Source organism: Populus trichocarpa, chromosome 6 (assembly GCF_000002775.5).
Source record: "Populus trichocarpa isolate Nisqually-1 chromosome 6, P.trichocarpa_v4.1, whole genome shotgun sequence".
Lineage (NCBI taxonomy): Eukaryota > Viridiplantae > Streptophyta > Magnoliopsida > Malpighiales > Salicaceae > Populus > Populus trichocarpa.
The window spans coordinates 26,397,053-26,414,788 of NC_037290.2; the positions used below are offsets into that span (position 1 = coordinate 26,397,053).

At 32.9% G+C, this 17,736-nt stretch overlaps 2 protein-coding genes across 7 annotated transcripts; both read left to right on the forward strand.

Moving 5' to 3' along the window:
• Positions 1–137: 137 nt before the first annotated feature.
• LOC7489176 (UDP-galactose/UDP-glucose transporter 7) lies at positions 138–4,272 on the forward strand. 6 transcript variants are annotated; one of them, XM_024602651.2, is made up of 8 exons: positions 138–280; positions 554–662; positions 805–910; positions 1,130–1,375; positions 1,757–1,867; positions 1,964–2,122; positions 3,416–3,559; positions 3,759–4,272. In XM_024602651.2, exons 2-8 carry the CDS (start codon positions 622–624, stop codon positions 3,921–3,923), a joined length of 972 nt encoding a protein of 323 aa, XP_024458419.1. In that variant the 5' UTR covers positions 138–280; positions 554–621; the 3' UTR covers positions 3,924–4,272. The 6 variants fall into 6 exon arrangements, with proteins under 6 accessions (XP_024458419.1, XP_024458417.1, XP_024458421.1 ...); XM_024602649.2 differs by having other exon boundaries at positions 197–299; positions 620–662; XM_024602653.2 differs by lacking the exon at positions 138–280 and adding an exon at positions 291–498 and having other exon boundaries at positions 620–662.
• An 8,227-nt stretch (positions 4,273–12,499) lies between these two features.
• On the forward strand, positions 12,500–16,438 carry LOC7489177 (probable xyloglucan glycosyltransferase 5). The gene is made up of 5 exons (XM_002308694.4): positions 12,500–13,770; positions 14,095–14,403; positions 14,495–14,785; positions 15,011–15,124; positions 15,212–16,438. The coding sequence occupies exons 1-5, from the start codon at positions 13,048–13,050 to the stop codon at positions 15,854–15,856; spliced, it is 2,082 nt and encodes a 693-aa protein (XP_002308730.1). The 5' UTR covers positions 12,500–13,047; the 3' UTR covers positions 15,857–16,438.
• Positions 16,439–17,736: the final 1,298 nt, after the last annotated feature.

Sequence of the window (17,736 nt, forward strand, 5' to 3'; positions counted from 1 at the left end):
AATTTCGAAGTCTTACAATACAAGTATGAACCTTTTTTTCACTGGATTAAAAAAAGACATTTTACTCCCAATCCAAGAAAGTTGGTCCAAAATTACTAAATAGTAATCGTGATAACGGTAAAGGGATTATTTAGAGTAGAACCAATAATCATGTGAAGTGGTTAACATCTTAGACCGTTAATCTTGAAAATAGTAGAGCCAAAAGTGGAGACACAGGAACCAGCAAGCAAGCGAAGCCATTTTTCATCTGATGGCGATTTCTCTCGTGGTGTTGCCAGCTGTTTGTCTTTACCCTTGCTGTATTATTATTATTATTTCTCGCTCTATCTTCCTCCTTTTTTTTCGCTTCTATATTTTTTACTACAGCAAAACCACTCACAAAAACCTCTTTCACTTGATCCAAGAACCCATAAAAAAAGGATTCTTTTTTGTTACTATAATGTAAAGGGAGTTTGTTTTTAGCAAGGTTATTGATTTTTAATGATGTCCCAGATTCCAGTTATGTTTTCTATTTATTTTTGCTTCTAAAGTTCGATGTTTTTTATCTGATTAGTTTGCAGGGCTTTGTTTTGTTTCTGATTTTGGGAAATTGTGGGGATTTGTTTGACTCAATTGACAGCAATGGAAAATCGCAGTGAAGCAGAAGCAAGTCCTTATAAGAGGTACTTGTGTTATATTATTGAGTTCTTAATCCAAAACCTATTAATGCATGCATGTAATACTTATTCACATTTCATTATCTGATTGATTTGTTTGAAGGCATTTTAATGAATTTGATGATTGTATGTGAATGAATGAATGTAGTTTGGTTGCGGCCGTGTCATATGGAATTGCTTCAATGGCTATGGTTTTTATCAATAAGGCCATTTTGATGCAATATGGTCACTCAATGACCCTTCTCACTTTGCAGGTATTGAATTTTTTGAATTTGAAAACAAATTAAACCCTTTTCTTGTTTAATTGTATTGTTATTTGGAAAAATATTCATGCTGTGTTGTCAATCCCACTTGATGATGAGTTTTGAAGATTTTTAGACTTGTTGCTCTAATATGTGTGTTTTCGGTGATTATGATTACTGATAAAGGACGTTGTTATTGTTTGATTCTTGTTGGTTGGTTGGTTGGATTAGCAATTGGCGACGGCATTGCTTATACATTTTGGTAGACGAACAGGGTATACGAGAGCGAGGGGAGTCGATATGCAAACAGCTAAAAGACTTCTCCCAGTTTCGTTGTTCTACAATGCTAATGTAGCTTTTGCTTTGGCTAGCTTGAGAGGAGTTAATATTCCTATGTATATTGCAATAAAGAGACTCACACCGCTTGCAGTACTTATAGCTGGAATTTTCTCAGGAAAGGGAAAGCCTACAACACAGGTCTGTGCTGCCACTTATTGAGCTAGTTTTCACTGAATGCTTACCCTTTTTGTTTGTAACATATATAAGATATACATTGGACTCTGCTTTGCTAGTGTTTTATTTTACATTTAGTGTGTGTGTACTTGAACTGGTAAAATTAATATTATTGACAGAATGATCAATAATTCACATTCCCGATTCTTGAATTTTGAGATTTCATAAATGAAGGAGAAGCTTGCTGTTCAATTAACAGATATATGTTACTAAAAGACCAATTTTTATTTATATGCCCATAATCTAGTTATCAACCCTTTGAATCCTTGAGAAGGCATCTCCTTGACTAGTATCTTGAGTATAGGATGCTCCTTCAAACTATGACACTTTAGCATCGTATTTCAGGTTACTCTTTCCGTGCTATTGATTGCTGCTGGAGTTATTATAGCAGCACTTGGAGATTTTTCTTTTGACCTTTGGGGATACGGCATGGCCCTTACTTCTGTTTTCTTTCAGGTTGGCTATTAATTCCATAATTTCCAATGGATGTGAATAATACAGCGTGATGATGCTTGCTTATTTACTAACAGTAGTTGTGCTTTGAAAGTGCAGACGATGTACCTTGTTTTAGTTGAAAGATCTGGTGCTGAGGATGGCCTCTCTTCAGTTGAGATAATGTTCTACAACAGCTTTTTGTCTCTTCCATTCTTGATATTTCTCATCATAATTACAGGGGAATTTCCAAACTCTTTAGCATTATTGTTTGCAAAGGTCAGAATCTTAACCCCTCATATTTAGACTCAAATTATTGATTGTGCTAGAAACAAATGGCATGCTGAAGTTCTGAAGCCTGTTCAGAGCAAGCTAGAATGCTATTCTTGTTTACTTATGTAGGCTCTTGTCATTATTGTTTACAAATGGAACTTTGAATTAATAATTGATGGTCAAAACCTTTTTATGTAGCACCAAAAACCTTTTCTATGACTTCAAAGTTTTCTATCAGAGTCTGGATTTTACAGTTAGGCAGTTAACATCATTGAAGTTCAGTCTAATTTATGTTGCTGTAGGAGCTTATACCTTACCAGGAGAATCTTGTATTCCACTTCAACATCTATCAGATTTTCATGTCAATGGTAGAACACCATTGGTCAAATATGTTTCAGTGTGCAGTCAGTTATTTGAGTTTTTATTATTTTCCTTTTAATTGGTATCCCAACTGAAAAGTATTAAATAGGTTGAGGTCATGTTATATTGGTATCCTGCATTTCATGTTTTTCCTTTTGGGATTGTTGATTGATGCCTTTTGGAATAGTCTGGTTCCTGAAACCAAGAAAGTGCACTACTTGGCCATTTCAGAATGATCTTAACATCTTGAACATCTAAAACCTCGTTTTTTTCTAGGGCAGGGCAAGGGTATCGATTATGTATTAGGGAAACTAGGTCTGATTTCTGTAGAGGGGTGGGGTGAGGGTGTTGATAGCGTATTGGAATGCAAAGTTTGATTCATGCTATAGACACCCTCTTGAGACCTTGACCTCTCCAACTTGTGATAAATTTAAGTGACAGTTTTAGTTGTCATATTATCATTTATATTCCCTCACAATTTAAGACCTTCAAAAGTTATCATGATGAACAGTATCAGGCTACTGACCTTATTATGTTGAATATCAATTGCTGTTCTATCACGAATGCAGTCCCAGCAAGCAGATGCCTCGGAAAACTGCACAGTTGTTGCAACTTTGATACTGTCTGGTCCATCCTGGACTATTCTATCATTAGACTTTTCTCAATGCTTCAAGTTGATGTTTTCTGGTGTATCCATAAAACTCAATGCCTCCACATGCATGTGCCTTGTTTTAAGTCTGAATTATTGTCTTGCCTCTTCATATGGTATTGGTCTTGGTCAATCTTTTTAACCAGATCATGTAATTTGTTTTGAAAAAATTGTGGCAATCAAAAAGATTTCCATAAAGTGCAGTGATGATTCAAACTTCATTTTTCCTCTACAAAGTGCTGCATTTTGCTCTTCGTGATTTCTAACTTGAAATCTGTTTTTTATTGCAGAGTAATTCCTTATCATTTTTGGTGATCCTTGTTATTTCATTAATAATGGGCATAGTTCTCAACTTCACAATGTTCTTATGTACCATAGTCAACTCAGCTCTAACAACAACCATTGTGGGAGTCCTCAAAGGTGTTGGGTCCACGGTATGTGCATATAACCCTTCTAGTCTATTATAGAGAATCTATAAGAAGAAAACAAAGAACTTGGAGTTTTATCAATTAAACCAAATTGTTTGTGGGTTTTTTCAGTTACCCTCATCTTTTTCAGACCATTAGTCATGTTTTGCTAAATGTTCAAGTGCATGAAGTTTAAGTTTCCTTTTCCTTTTCCTTTTCTGCTCAGACCCTTGGTTTTGTCCTCCTGGGTGGTGTGGAAGTGCATGCTTTGAACGTGACTGGATTGGTTATCAACACAGCGGGTGGTTTGTGGTACTCATATGCCAAATACCAGCAAAAGACGAGTAAACCTCCAAAGAGAATATCAGATGTAGAGGCTCGTAGCAAATAAGTCTGCTTTTGAGGATCACTACTGGTGATGAGTTGCTGCTTCAGCCGGTTCCTTATCTGATTTCTTGTCAATTTGCCTACACTGTATAATTCACAATGATCTCATAGTAACAACCAAAAGGGGTGGCAAATAAAGTATAGCGATAACTTTTTGTTCTTAAAGAATATTCAACTCTATAGCATATCCTTGCTTGGAACACTCTTGATTTCGTTCGGAGAAGATGTCGAGTCTAGATGGTTAATGTTGTCCGCTGATTTAGATTGGATTTGTGCTTGAAACTGATGCTTAAGCCACAGAATGTTGTTCAAAACGTTTTAATCCTGTGAAATCAAAAGCTTCTCTTAGCTCATTTTCTTTCTACTTTATGATTGCATCATGCATATGATTCTCAGCTGTGATGGTTCTCGTCAGAGTCGGTGAAAATGATTGATCTATCCACTTCTGTGCTTGTTTGGAGACAAGATTAGTTCTGATAATGTAAACCCTAGAGTTAAACTGGGACTCCTGAAATCCTCAACACGCATCCCATGCTAAAGATCTATCCACTTAACTAGAATGATCTCCCCTCTTACCACCACCCCTTAGAAAGGCACAATAAATGGGAAATTAGGTGAATGATCATGACAGAAAGTAAGAGTTTAACTGCTGCAATAGGCAAGATGAATCCTCTCAAGTTCAAGAAAACATCCTATCATTAGTCAAATCAAGTGTGAATCATTGTTCATACCAGTTTTCTCTTAACTAGTTGATGCATTGCTCGTTGGTACAAGACTATAAGCTGTCTCCACTCTCAATTGTCTCTTTCATGGATAATTAATCTTTCAAGTCTAAAGTTGTTTTCATTTTCTTCCAGCACGGGGGGGTACTGCGATACCCCAGCTAGCTTAAAGCATATCATTCAAATTAGGATTCACAAGAATTTAAGGACTGATATCATTAATGTTTTCCATTTTTTAAAACTAAATTTAAAAATATAAACAAAAAACTTTATTTTTTTTGTTGTTTATTACAAAAATATAAAAAACCAATAACTAGTTGTCAAAAAATTTCAAAATCAAACAAATTGGTTTTAAAAATTATGACAATGGATAATTTTGCTTTTTGTTTTTTTAACATGAAAATTCAAAATAATCAAGTTTTTAAAAATAAAAATCGCAAATAATATTATCTCTAAATAAAAGAGAGAGAAAGATAATGAAAAACAGAAAATACATATACTTTTGTATCTTATTTTTTGAAATGACAATTTCACTTTCAAATTATTCTATAAACATATTTATTTTATATTTCTATTTATGGTCAACCAAACACATGGATGATTTTGCTTCTTTTTTTTTAACATAAAAGTTTAAAATAATCAAGTTTTTAAAAATAAAAACTGCAAATAACATCATTGTTTAATTATTGTCTCGAGATGAAAAGAAAACAAAAATAATAGAAATAGAAGGGAAATGCCTCTCTTCCTCTCTATTTTAAAAGGACATGATTTCACTTCAAAACTATTTGGTTTCACTTCAATCAAATATTATTTTTGTCCTAAAACATTAAACAAACGCAAACCAACCCTAATTGTTAAAAAAGTAGTTATTATTATTATTATTATTATTATTATTATTATTATTAATTTGATATTGCATCATCATCTGAAAAATACAAGATATATATGCAATGGAATGTGGGTGGGACATACAATGGCCACAGACCATCGAAGGACAAACATGGTTTGGTCTTAACTCTTCTGCCTAATGCTTGCTTGTAGTTATGTTGACAATGAAAGCTGGCCATAGCTTGCTGATAACCAATAGCATAATATTTCATGGATGGTTTAGAGAAGAAGAAGTGGCCCTTCTGTTTTTGGAGGTTCCTCAACATTGAATAGCTTACCAAACATGATTTTAAAACTTGTGCTTCAAAATGTCTTGCTATTACTGCCCATTTTCTTTTCTTGTCTTTTTGGTTGATTTACATTGAATAATGACAATGAATTCCTTTTCTTTTTCAGGCTTAAATATTGAAATCAAGAAAATCATTGCTCCTAAAATCTCAAGTAATTTATGACCATGAATCCCTTCTCTTCTTATGGCTTGAAGAAAGGATCTTAATTTTATGAGAGTTCATTAGTTTAAATCCACCATCCCAAAATATCGAAAAAGGAAAAGAAGTGAATTCCATTTTCTTTAGGCGTGGGAGGAGAAAAATATTGAAATCTAGAAAATTATTCCTTGTATGTAAGAAACAAAAATATATTTCAATTTAAAAATTTAAATAATTAAGTAAAGGACTGCTTAACTAGTGTAAGCAAGAGTATTGCTAGACGAGCATCAACGACGAAGACATTGTAAATTGGTTCACAAGCATACTATAGTTGCTACAACAATCTTTAACAAGTTAAAACAATTGTCTATCACCAGATTTGCTCGTAACAAAATATAATTTATATTTTTAATTAAAAAAATAATTTCAAGTAGTTTCTTGAAATTTTTCTTTTCATTTTATAACTAATTAGTATCTACACTCTTATTTTTTATGCAAAAAAACAAAGTTCATGCCTCTAGTTCAATTCAAGACAAATTATGCACATTGAAACTAAAAGAAATTCAAAAATATTATACTTTTCACAACTTAAACCTAGGAGACAAAAAGGAAGCATCTCATATGAGAGCAACTCCCTCGTATCCCTACTAGATAATGATTCTACTAAAGTATAAGCACATGGTATTGCTCCTTTGTCTTGGATGAAACCAATATGTCTTAGTCCTGCATGCTGAGATGCATAATATTATAGAGAGGACCTGATGTCTCATTACCAACAATCCCACGTACTGGAAATCAGTTGAGATGAATTAATTCAATGAGAGGCCTGAAGTAGATTGGTTCATGATTCACATTTAAATGTCAATTTTGGCCGACGAACAATTTGGCCTTGTGGGGCAATTGCTGTGTGTTGTTTGTCCCCTGATCACTTCTAGGGTTCCGAATCTCTCTCTTCTTGAAATTCATGGGTTTCAAAACTGTGATTCAGTGATGATGATTACTAGCTAGTAGTTAAGAATGGCAATTCCATCCTATTTAATATTGGATTTGATTTTTTCCAATTAAACCGAGAGTGGAAAAGAGCGAAGGATTCACTCATTATCACCTTTTTTTTTTTTATCTTATGATTAGTATAGAATTCTTATGGTTTTATATATGGATTTTAAGTTTACCCTCTATTTTATAATTTATGATTCAAAGATGAAGATTATATTATTTTAAAAATTAAGTTTTATTTTTGAAAAACTATTTTTTTTTATAAAAAAAACCCGGATTATATTAGATACCATCAAAGCAGATAAAACTTTCTACTCAACTTGATTCGATTAAATTGAGATAGGACAAGAGATGTATTTCGAATGGAGAACAGGGGTTGATAAAAAACCCGGCATTGACCCGATCTATTACCATCCTTATTAGTAGTAGCAAAATGTGAATCATCAACTACTCGAAGCACTTGGGTTTCATAAACCAAATCGTTGTAACCAGATATAGACCCCAATGCCACTTTCTCCTTTACTTTGTCCTCCATCCACACAATGGAGGTTGTCTTTTTACAAGTGTAATCAATTCACAGAAATCCTGTGGTCTTTCCATGGATAGTACTCTGCCTTTAACTTTATCATAAATGTAATACTGTTTTTGGTCACCCAAAAATCTAAACAAAGAGTTGTTTATGTTGTAAATTTAGGATGATACTGTTGATGAGATCAAGACGTTTCTTTCGAAAGACAATGATTCGATCTGTCTAAAGAAAGTCTTGAAAGGGTTAGATTCGTTGTCAAAATGGAAAAAAGCCACCATGACAATAGAAAAAAAAAAAAAGTATTACTTTTCTGATTTGTAACATAAAAAATAGGGTTAAAAAGCAATATATCCCCAGCACATTATATATGTAATAGCCTATCTTCTCAATGGCTATCACACTTCTACTTGTCTTGTTAATAGTTATCATCTATGTATATTTCATGAGGTTATATATCTTGTATGAAAGCCATCAGGTAATACAATACAACAAATCACAACACACAACAATAATAATATATACCCTCTACACTATTCATTCTCGCTCTCTTTATTATACACTATTTTTCTCTTATGATTTATTAACTTGTAAATATCAGAAGAAAAATCCTTTTATTTCAATAAAAAACTTGTTTTAATTACATGAGTTCATCAACAGTACAATTTAATAAAAACAAATTCCAAAAGCCCATCACGCTGATCCTAAAAAGACATGATCTAATTTGAATATATTTTTTTAACTTTATCATTAACCAACTTAAATATCTAATGATGATACTAGCTATACAACCCCCTATATGCCTAGCTAAAAATCCGTAATGATATAAAAAAATGTGTGAAAATTGATTCCAGATAGCCTTGAAATTAAAAATCAATGGATTTTTCATTTACAAGATCCCAAAGTCAAAGACAAGAGGGATTTTTTTTTTTTTTTAATTTTAGTTTACTCTAGTATTGGAATGAGATCGCAATTAATAGCAATGGCTCCAGATCTTCAACCTTGTAGTTGTCACATCTTTGTGGTTGCATATAATTGTATCAAGTCGCCATGCATTCACGTGTTTATGTGTTGTGATGGTTCCTTCATGATGGCCACCCTTGTCCTTAGATTTGCTTTCCATGATTAAGATTTGAGATCTTGGATTGCAGAAATCCAATAATCAATCACATGTTATTAATTACACAATTGGAAAAAAAAGAAAAAGAAGTAGGGTTCTCCGTATATGTATATAATTAGGGTGAAGGAGGCAACATTTTAATTGTTTGCATATAGTTCAGAAAACTTGCCCACTTTAGTCCACATAAATGCTACTTTTAGCCTTGAAATGAGTTGTTATAGTTCAATAATCATTTGCATCTTTAAACTCTTTAGATACTATAGATATATAAAAGTATCTCAAGAGATAGAAATATAAAATAAATTTATTTAATTATATAATTGTTTTAAAGTAAATCTTTTCTTTTTAAAATAGAAATTTTAAAGGGACATGTTCTCTTACAATAATAAAATGTTATCTAAATTCCAACTTTTAATCAAGGTATAAAAAATTTCATGAATCTTCAAATCTCAATATAAATGGTTATTTTTTGCTTGATTATAAAAATAAATTTAATTTTTTTTTCACTGAAACTAGTTCAAAATAACATTCAATTATACAACCAATACGTGTTTGTGCGCGCGTAATTTTGAAGGAGTTGAAGATCGATCGATGGAGAGAGTTTCAAACATAGCACTTTCAGATATCCGAACTCTGACAATGATAATAATATATATGTATATATAAAATATTAACTGTAATAATATTGGTATCTCCCATGAAAATAATAATAATAATAAAAAAACAATATGTATTAATAATAATATGATCCATGCTCATCCAGTGGTCTCTTTATTCTGTGATCCTAATGTAACGCTGCTCGATCGACAGAGCCAGTCTTTGCTTCATTAATTTCCTTGGGCATGCAGTGGGTGCATGGCAACCTGGCAATAGAAAAACAAAGAATTTTGCATGAAAACTAATGCATAGGAACATGCCCTGGTGCCAATCAGATAGCGTTCGGTCTAAAATAAAAATAAAAATTAACCATAAGAACATCAATTTAATTAAGATCAATGTTCTCTCAGATAGTCTTAAAAGTGTAAACCTGAAAAATAAAAAAAATATAACCTTGACCAGTAAGCTAACCCTTAAGAGTAAAATAAACAAATAAACATAATAATTAAATATAATTTATTACATTAGTCAATATTTATAGTTTTTATACACTATATATATATAGAAGAGGTTACAGTAGTGAGTGTGTGTTTGTGCGTTTTAGAAAGAGAGAGGACCCTCCTCCAGCTTTACTTCTCCAGCTCAGTACTGTGCTCAATAAATAATTTTAAAAAGCTAGTTTAAAATACCTTTACCATTAAGAAAAAAGAAGACATAATTAATTCTCATTATATATACTTTATCAAATTTCAATAAAGAAGACTATATATATAAAGTACACATATAAGCTAATGTCCAATTGCTCATCAATGTGCCACGAAAGTAGGGCAAAATGATGATGGCATTTTGGATCATAGATGCACTAAAGGCAAAAAAAAAAATATATATATATTAAAAGAGTACTGGAACAAATGGCATTTTGTTCTTTTATTGGCATAGAAGCCACAAGCAAGAAAGGGCAGTATATATCAGTGAATCTCCTAAAGGCCACAGTTCTTCAAAAAAAAAAAAAAAAACTGTGAAAAGGAGAGGAAGAAGTGTCGAAATTAGCATAAGTCCATAACCTTCTCTATAAGCAAAGTTGATGTATTATAGTTGTTTTACCCCTGAACATTTGTCCACTTGCCAAGTTTAGCATAAATTAAATACTGTGATTTATTATTAATTTTTTAGACCAGCATGAAGATCTTATAAATTGAACCCTTCAGATTTTTCATGATAAAAATAATATATATCTTTTTCATTTTACTATTTAGGTTATTGTTATTGAATACGACTTCAGCTTGCCACCTAGTTCAAGTTGGATTTTAAAAAAAATCAGGTAGAAGGTGATGTAATTAAATAAATAATTTGGTTTATCTATAAATTAAACCTGAGTTAATTTTAAAAAAATTAAATGATATTGTTTTAAGTTTTTTTAAAAATTATAAAAAAAATCAGGAAGAAGCGTCAAAAATAGAATAATTCCACAACCTTCTCTATAAGCAAGGTTGATATGTATTTGTTTTACCCCTAATCATTTGTCCATTTGGCAAGTTTAGCATCAAGTACTGTGATTTATTAATTTTGTAGACCGGTATGAAAATCTTATAAAATCTACTTGACCTACAAATTTGATTAATTAATTAGATCAATTCTAAATCTAAGTTAATTTTCTCCTCACAAAAAAAAACACATACTTTTTTTATTATCATTTAAGTAATTATTATTAAATCTGGCTTAATAAGTTGATCAAAGACTTGGCTAAATTGAATTTTTTATATAAAAAAAACTAAATATAAATTAACCTGATTTATCTAGTTAAAATCTAGTTTATATTTTTCAAAAAAATTAAAATGATTTTCTTTTGAATTTTTTTAAAATATATTAAAATAATATTTTTTTAATTAATCTTGAACAACATGTTCAATTTGTTACCCAAACTTTGAATCAAATAACATGTGGAGCTAAGTTTAATAACTTTACTTTAGCTACGCAACTAAATTAACTAAGCATTTTCCAAATCAAATTATCCATGCATATAATAAGTTTATAGTATATTTATTTTTTGAACAATAAGTAAGTATACTCCTTGTAAGGTATCATGATCAGCAGTCTTCAAAGATGTCATCTGCCACACCTAAAAGGCACTTCATCATAACATTTGCCAATAAAGAAACTGATAGTAAAAAGGACCCATGCAATTAATGATTATTAATTAATAAAAATAAATGCCAATCATGGCTCTCCAAGAGATAAATAAAAAATTAATCTCCCAAGATTCCTCACATTGGCTGCCTTGCTTTTCATTTTATTATGTTTGTGTTTCTATTGTTAATTCTCCATTAATTCTTGCACTTATTGCATTATTTAATCTCAACCAAGACCCAAATAAATAAATAAAAATAACCCACTTTAATTAGCATAATCATGTTTTAATACACTATTATTTCATCTAATCTCTGTAATTTAAAATTCCCTAAAACGAGAAGAATTCTCCAGAAATAAATATGGGCAGAAGGGGTGGATGACCTCGTTTCTTGGAGCTGGAAACTGGAGTGGTGCTGAAAAGACATTCCTGCCCCTTAAGAGTTAGCTTTTAGGTTGTCGTGAAGGGTAATATTGATATCTTACTGGTGTTCCAATCCACTTGTGTCTTCTCTTTTGATTTTATTCACTTTAATTACTTGTATTTTTAAAAAACAAAATAGTTCGGGGACCGAACAAAATGTTAGAACAGAAGAAGAATATTCTTCTCTCCCATTTCTCACATAACCGACATGTTCTTACTATCATTCTTGGGTAACTATGATCAACTCAACTTAGTTTAATGAGCTTTGGTAAAAAAATCGAAAGTTTTGATAATCTGTCAATCGAAAGTTTTTTTTTTAAACCCACTCATATGATGCATGTGAATTTTTAATGCATTAAATATTTTTACATTAATTTTTATATCAAATGGAATTTATTTTTTAAAAAAAAAACTCTTTTAAAAGTTGGTTTTAAAATTAAAACTTGAAAATTTAAAGAAAAAATTAAACCTTTTTAACCATTGGATAATCGTAACATAACCTCATTTTATTTTATTTAATTACTAATTTAATACCAAGTGATCCAACTATTCAAACAAGTAGCAATTAAATTTAAATAACATGTCTCCATCCAGTATAACAATTAAATTAAAATAAAAAGAAACTTCCTATTGAAACAAATGTCTGAGATTAGTGAACGAATTTCCATGTGGTTACCTCATAATTTAGTCAACACAACGTCACAAGAACATGAGACCATTACCTAGATGTTCACATTCAGAACTGTTTACTTCCAAGTCAACTGATGTTTACTTCTTAGTCCATGTTGCCATGTCTTTAATCCATGTTTCACATACAGTTTTGAAACACTAATACATATGGGAGTAAAAATATTTGGGCAGGTAAAGAGTAAGGTTTATTATAGGCTGTGTTTTGGAATATTAGACAAATTCACATGGTGTAAGGGTTCTTACAGCTGCAACAACAGATACCTTACCTCATAGTATTTCTTTGCCATGTTGGATCTCTTGGTAGTGTCTTTGAGTGAAAAGAGTACAAAGAACATCTCTTTCACTTCTCTTCTTTTGCTTTTTCTCGCCACATTGTACTTTAGCATGAGTGGGTAGCCTTAAAGTTGTGTTCTTTGATTGAGGGAGGGGAGGGATCTAGATTTCTAGGTTTAATATGGTTGGTTCTAAAATGGGGGTCTCTTGTTTCTTGGTTTTGGGATCTGGGTTTTGATTTTTTGTTGAAAAGATTGGAGCTTTGAGTATTTTGGTTTCTTGGGTTTTTTGTTTTTTTATGTTGTTTGTAAAGTTGTGTTAAAGATAGAGAAGAAAAATGGCTCCAAGATTGGATTTTTCAGATTGGTGGGGAAAAGATAGCAAGGAGGGAACACCTGTTGTAGTGAAAATGGAGAATCCTAACTATTCTGTCGTGGAAATCAATGGTCCAGATTCTGCATTTAGGCCAGTTGAGAAGAGTAGAGGCAAGAATGCAAAGCAAGTCACATGGGTTTTGCTCCTCAAGGCTCATAGAGCTGTTGGTTGTGTTGCTTGGTTAGCTACTGTCTTTTGGGCCTTGCTAGGGACTATAAAGAAGAGGTTGATCTTTAGACAAGGTGTTGCTGTGGCTACTGAGAAGTTAGGCAAAGGGAAAATGGTACTTAAAATCATTAGAGTATTTTTGGTTGCTTCTTTGGCAATTTTGGCTTTTGAAGTGGTTGCCTATCTGAAAGGTTGGCGTTATTTTGAGAGTGCTAATTTGCATATCCCAAGGACCTTGGATTTGCAAGGCTGGCTTCATGTGGTTTATGTTGCTTGGTTAACATTCAGGGCTGATTACATTGCGCCCTTAATTCAAGCTCTCTCTCAATTCTGTGTTGTTTTGTTCCTTATTCAATCTGTAGATCGTTTGATACTTTGTTTGGGTTGCTTTTGGATTAAATACAAGAAGATTAAGCCAAGGATTGAAGTGGATCCATTCAAGTCAGATGATGTTGAGGCATCAGGCTACGAGTATCCCATGGTTCTTGTTCAAATCCCAATGTGTAATGAAAGAGAGGTAATGCACTGAACTTTATCTCCTTTTTTTTTTCTTTTTTTTTACATTCTTGTGCTTGCCTTACATTGATGTGTGTTGCTACTCACTTGTGGCTAAATCTGTGACAAAGATTTAGAGGACAGTTGTTTAATTCAAGCAGTTGAAATGACAGATCGCGAAATTTTGAGAGATTAATGAATTATATGATTAAGTTAGGTGCCATTAAATAATAATTTTTGGATTGTATTTAGCACTTATTCAGAAAAAAAATTATGTCATGATTTTTGGATTGCATTGTCAAGTTTTGTACAGAATCCTTCATGTTGATATTTTCTTTGTATGCAGGTGTATGAGCAGTCTATCTCTGCAGTTTGCCAAATGGATTGGCCAAAGGATCGAATACTGATTCAAGTTCTTGATGATTCTAATGATGAGAGCATCCAATGGTTAATCAAGGCAGAGGTTGCTAAGTGGAACCAAAAGGGTGTCAACATAATCTATAGGCATCGTTTGATTAGAACTGGTTACAAGGCTGGAAATCTCAAGTCTGCAATGGGCTGCGATTATGTAAAGGATTATGAGTTTGTTACAATTTTTGATGCTGATTTCCAGCCTAATCCAGACTTCCTTAAGCTGACAGTGCCGCATTTCAAGGTAGATAAAAACAAAAGAATCTCAGTTCAATAATTTTCTGTCAAAAATGTTTTTGGGGTTTAATCCATGCCTCTCATACCTTATGTTGCAGGGAAATCCTGAACTGGGGTTGGTTCAGGCAAGATGGGCATTTGTGAACAAGGATGAGAATTTGTTGACTCGTCTCCAAAACATTAATTTGTGTTTTCACTTTGAGGTGGAACAGCAAGTTAATGGAACATTCCTAAATTTCTTTGGTTTCAATGGAACTGCTGGTGTTTGGAGAATCAAAGCCCTTGAAGAGTCTGGTGGATGGCTTGAAAGGACAACTGTAGAGGACATGGACATAGCTGTCCGTGCACATCTGAATGGTTGGAAATTCATCTTCCTTAATGATGTGAAGGTACTCTTTTGCTCTCATCAGTCTAAATCCATCACTTCCATTGCATCAGTATATGTAGTTTGGTAGGATCAAGATGAACAAATAGAGAGTTGTTTTCAGGATCATTCCATTTCATTTGAAGCATTCTAGAATTTTAGCAGACAACAAGAAAACAGGTGCATACTTTCCTTTCTCACAAATTTGGAACAAGCCCTGACAACATGAATTTCATGTGTAACCATTTAGGTCCTCTGTGAAGTTCCCGAGTCCTATGAAGCTTACAGGAAGCAGCAACATCGTTGGCATTCCGGTCCAATGCAACTTTTCCGCTTGTGTCTGCCAGCAATTATAACCTCTAAGGTGCCTTTGATACCCGTTTGTGCTTCCTGTAATTTAACTTCCACTGATTTACTTTTCTAAGGGCTTTCCATGTTTTCGATCTTGCAGATGGCATTTTGGAAGAAAGCAAACTTAATATTCCTATTCTTTCTATTGAGAAAACTTATCCTTCCTTTCTATTCCTTCACACTGTTCTGCATAATTCTTCCTTTAACAATGTTTGTCCCTGAGGCTGAGCTTCCTATGTGGGTTATTTGCTATGTGCCTGTCTTGATGTCATTCCTCAACATTCTTCCTACCCCAAAATCCATCCCTTTTATTGTTCCTTACCTTCTCTTTGAAAACACCATGTCAGTTACCAAATTCAACGCCATGGTATCTGGTTTATTCCAGTTGGGTAGCTCATACGAGTGGGTTGTCACCAAGAAGGCTGGTAGGTCATCAGAATCTGACTTACTGGCTGCTGCTGAGAGGGACTCAAAGACAATGAACCAAGCCCAGATATGCAGAGGAGCTTCTGAGACCGAGCTTGAACTGTTAAACCAATTAAAGGAACAAAAAGAAGCAAATCCTACACCTGTTAAGAAAGTGAATAAGATATACAGGAAGGAGCTCGCTCTAGCATTCCTCCTACTCACAGCTTCTGTCAGGAGCTTGTTATCGGCCCAGGGAGTCCACTTTTACTTCCTTCTCTTCCAAGGTGTGACTTTCCTTGTCGTTGGTCTTGATCTGATTGGAGAGCAAATAAGCTAAGCGTAAACTAAAGCAAGATAGAGTACAATACACTTCCAATCAAGTTCAGGTAACCTGCAAATATCCACCCTATCTGGATCGACTTGCACTTAAAAGGAAGTTCGGTCCTTTCTTTCCTTTGCAAATGGTGGTGAAGAATAGCCTTCAATTCAATAAAACGAAGTCATTTTCAACCTGTGATTTGAAAGCTCTAGAATTTTCTCTATTCAGAAATCCCTCTCCATACTGTGGTCATACTTCCTCTTATTATTGTTATTTTTTTCACATAGGATATCGGATCATCGTTAGTTTTCCTCGGGCATTGAATTGTTGCTGGTTGTCATGGGTAGGATATTAGGTTTCAATTTTTTTACAGTTGACTTATATTCATGTTTGGGTGTGTGATTTAGCAGCATTCAAGGTTCAAGCCATATTTCCTCTTGTAAAGTCCAAAAAGTTTGAGTGAAGTCAAAGCATAAGCTTGCTTAATGCTGTCTGGTTTCCAGATTTTATCCTTATAATGTGTAACATGTAAAAGAACTACTATATGTACATTTTCACATGTTCTGTTTTATCCAAGGTAACAAGTAATCCCTCTCTCCACATTCTTTTTGTTCTTCTGCTATTTGCTCCTCTGAATGTGCTTGCATGTGCACATGCATGCACATGTACGGCTTGATCTCATATTTTAACAAGAGAAGGTCAAAAGAAAGTGTCGGCAGGCAAAAATGACTAAACAAGTTGAGTTTTGTAGCAGGTTTGAGATGGCTAAGGTAGTGAGGTTTTGATTCACATTCACATCACTCATTACACATCATGGAGTGTCCAAAATGTTGGGGGGCCAAGTGATCTTTCCTGGGCAAATACTGATTCTGGATTTTGTATATGATGCTCTTGGTGAGAAGCATAGCTAGGACAAACTCACTAGTTTCTCTGGTCCACCCCATTAAAAAATTTGTCATGGGAAACCAATCAAGAAAAAATCTTGATTTGACTACCTACCTGTTTCATGGCATTTAGCTTTCTTTTTTATATATCTCATCTGTAGCTGGCAATGCTGGGTTACAAGTGGGCTTGGTTTTAGTAACACTTAGGCAGGTAAAGTTCTCTGCTTGACCCAGCATGTTTTGGATATGAACAAGTCCAATCGACTAGGCCATGTCTGCCAGCAGTTGAAGGATGCCAGGACTTCAAAACTCAAGTAACTGGTTAATGGTTTTTGTTTTTCAGTTTGAAAATGCTTCTGCTTATGCCCAATTGTTGGAGATTTTGTGTTGAACATCATGATAAAATTTAGTCCTGTAGCAATCTTTAGTCTTTAGCATGAGATTATTAAGTGTGTTTGTTCATAAGTTGGAGGTGTTTTGTAAAAGTGCATTTGGACTTATTTAATGTTTGTTTTTTAGATTTCTTTATATATTTTTCACATTATCATATCAAAACTATCCAAAAATATTAAAAATATATCATATGTTTTTTCTCCAATCTAAATATATTTTAAAAAATATTTTCAAACACATTACCAAATACATCCTAACTAGTCTCCACTCTCAACTATATCAAAGCCGTTCATCCTCTTGTATAAGACTAGCTATTTGACCTCCTGTGCTTGGTTATCCGTCGAATAATTTTTTCTAATAAAAAATTAAACATGCAGGCTTTTCTATTATATTTTTTTCATAAAAATATTTTTAGTGTAAATCAAAAAATTTATACACTCATCTAACTAAAAACATCTAGAACAATCTGTGTAAATAAATAAGAAAAAAAAGAAGTCATTTACGATAACTAAAAACAAAATTGAAAAAAAGAAGCAATTTCTATTATTGTTTATTGAAATTAATTTTTTATTTAATCAAAAAATAATAGAAATAAACACACATGAAATTGATTAAATAAAA

Coding starts and splice junctions, on each gene's coding strand:
- LOC7489177 (XM_002308694.4), top strand. CDS start 13,048: ATGGCTCCAAGATTGGATTTTTCAGATTGGTGGGGAAAAGATAGCAAG. Junction 14,404..14,494: donor TGACAGTGCCGCATTTCAAG/GTAGATAAAAAC, acceptor CTTATGTTGCAG/GGAAATCCTGAACTGGGGTT. Junction 15,125..15,211: donor CAGCAATTATAACCTCTAAG/GTGCCTTTGATA, acceptor TCGATCTTGCAG/ATGGCATTTTGGAAGAAAGC.
- LOC7489176 (XM_024602649.2), top strand. CDS start 251: ATGGCGATTTCTCTCGTGGTGTTGCCAGCTGTTTGTCTTTACCCTTGC. Junction 663..804: donor GAAGCAAGTCCTTATAAGAG/GTACTTGTGTTA, acceptor GAATGAATGTAG/TTTGGTTGCGGCCGTGTCAT. Junction 3,560..3,758: donor TCAAAGGTGTTGGGTCCACG/GTATGTGCATAT, acceptor TTTTCTGCTCAG/ACCCTTGGTTTTGTCCTCCT.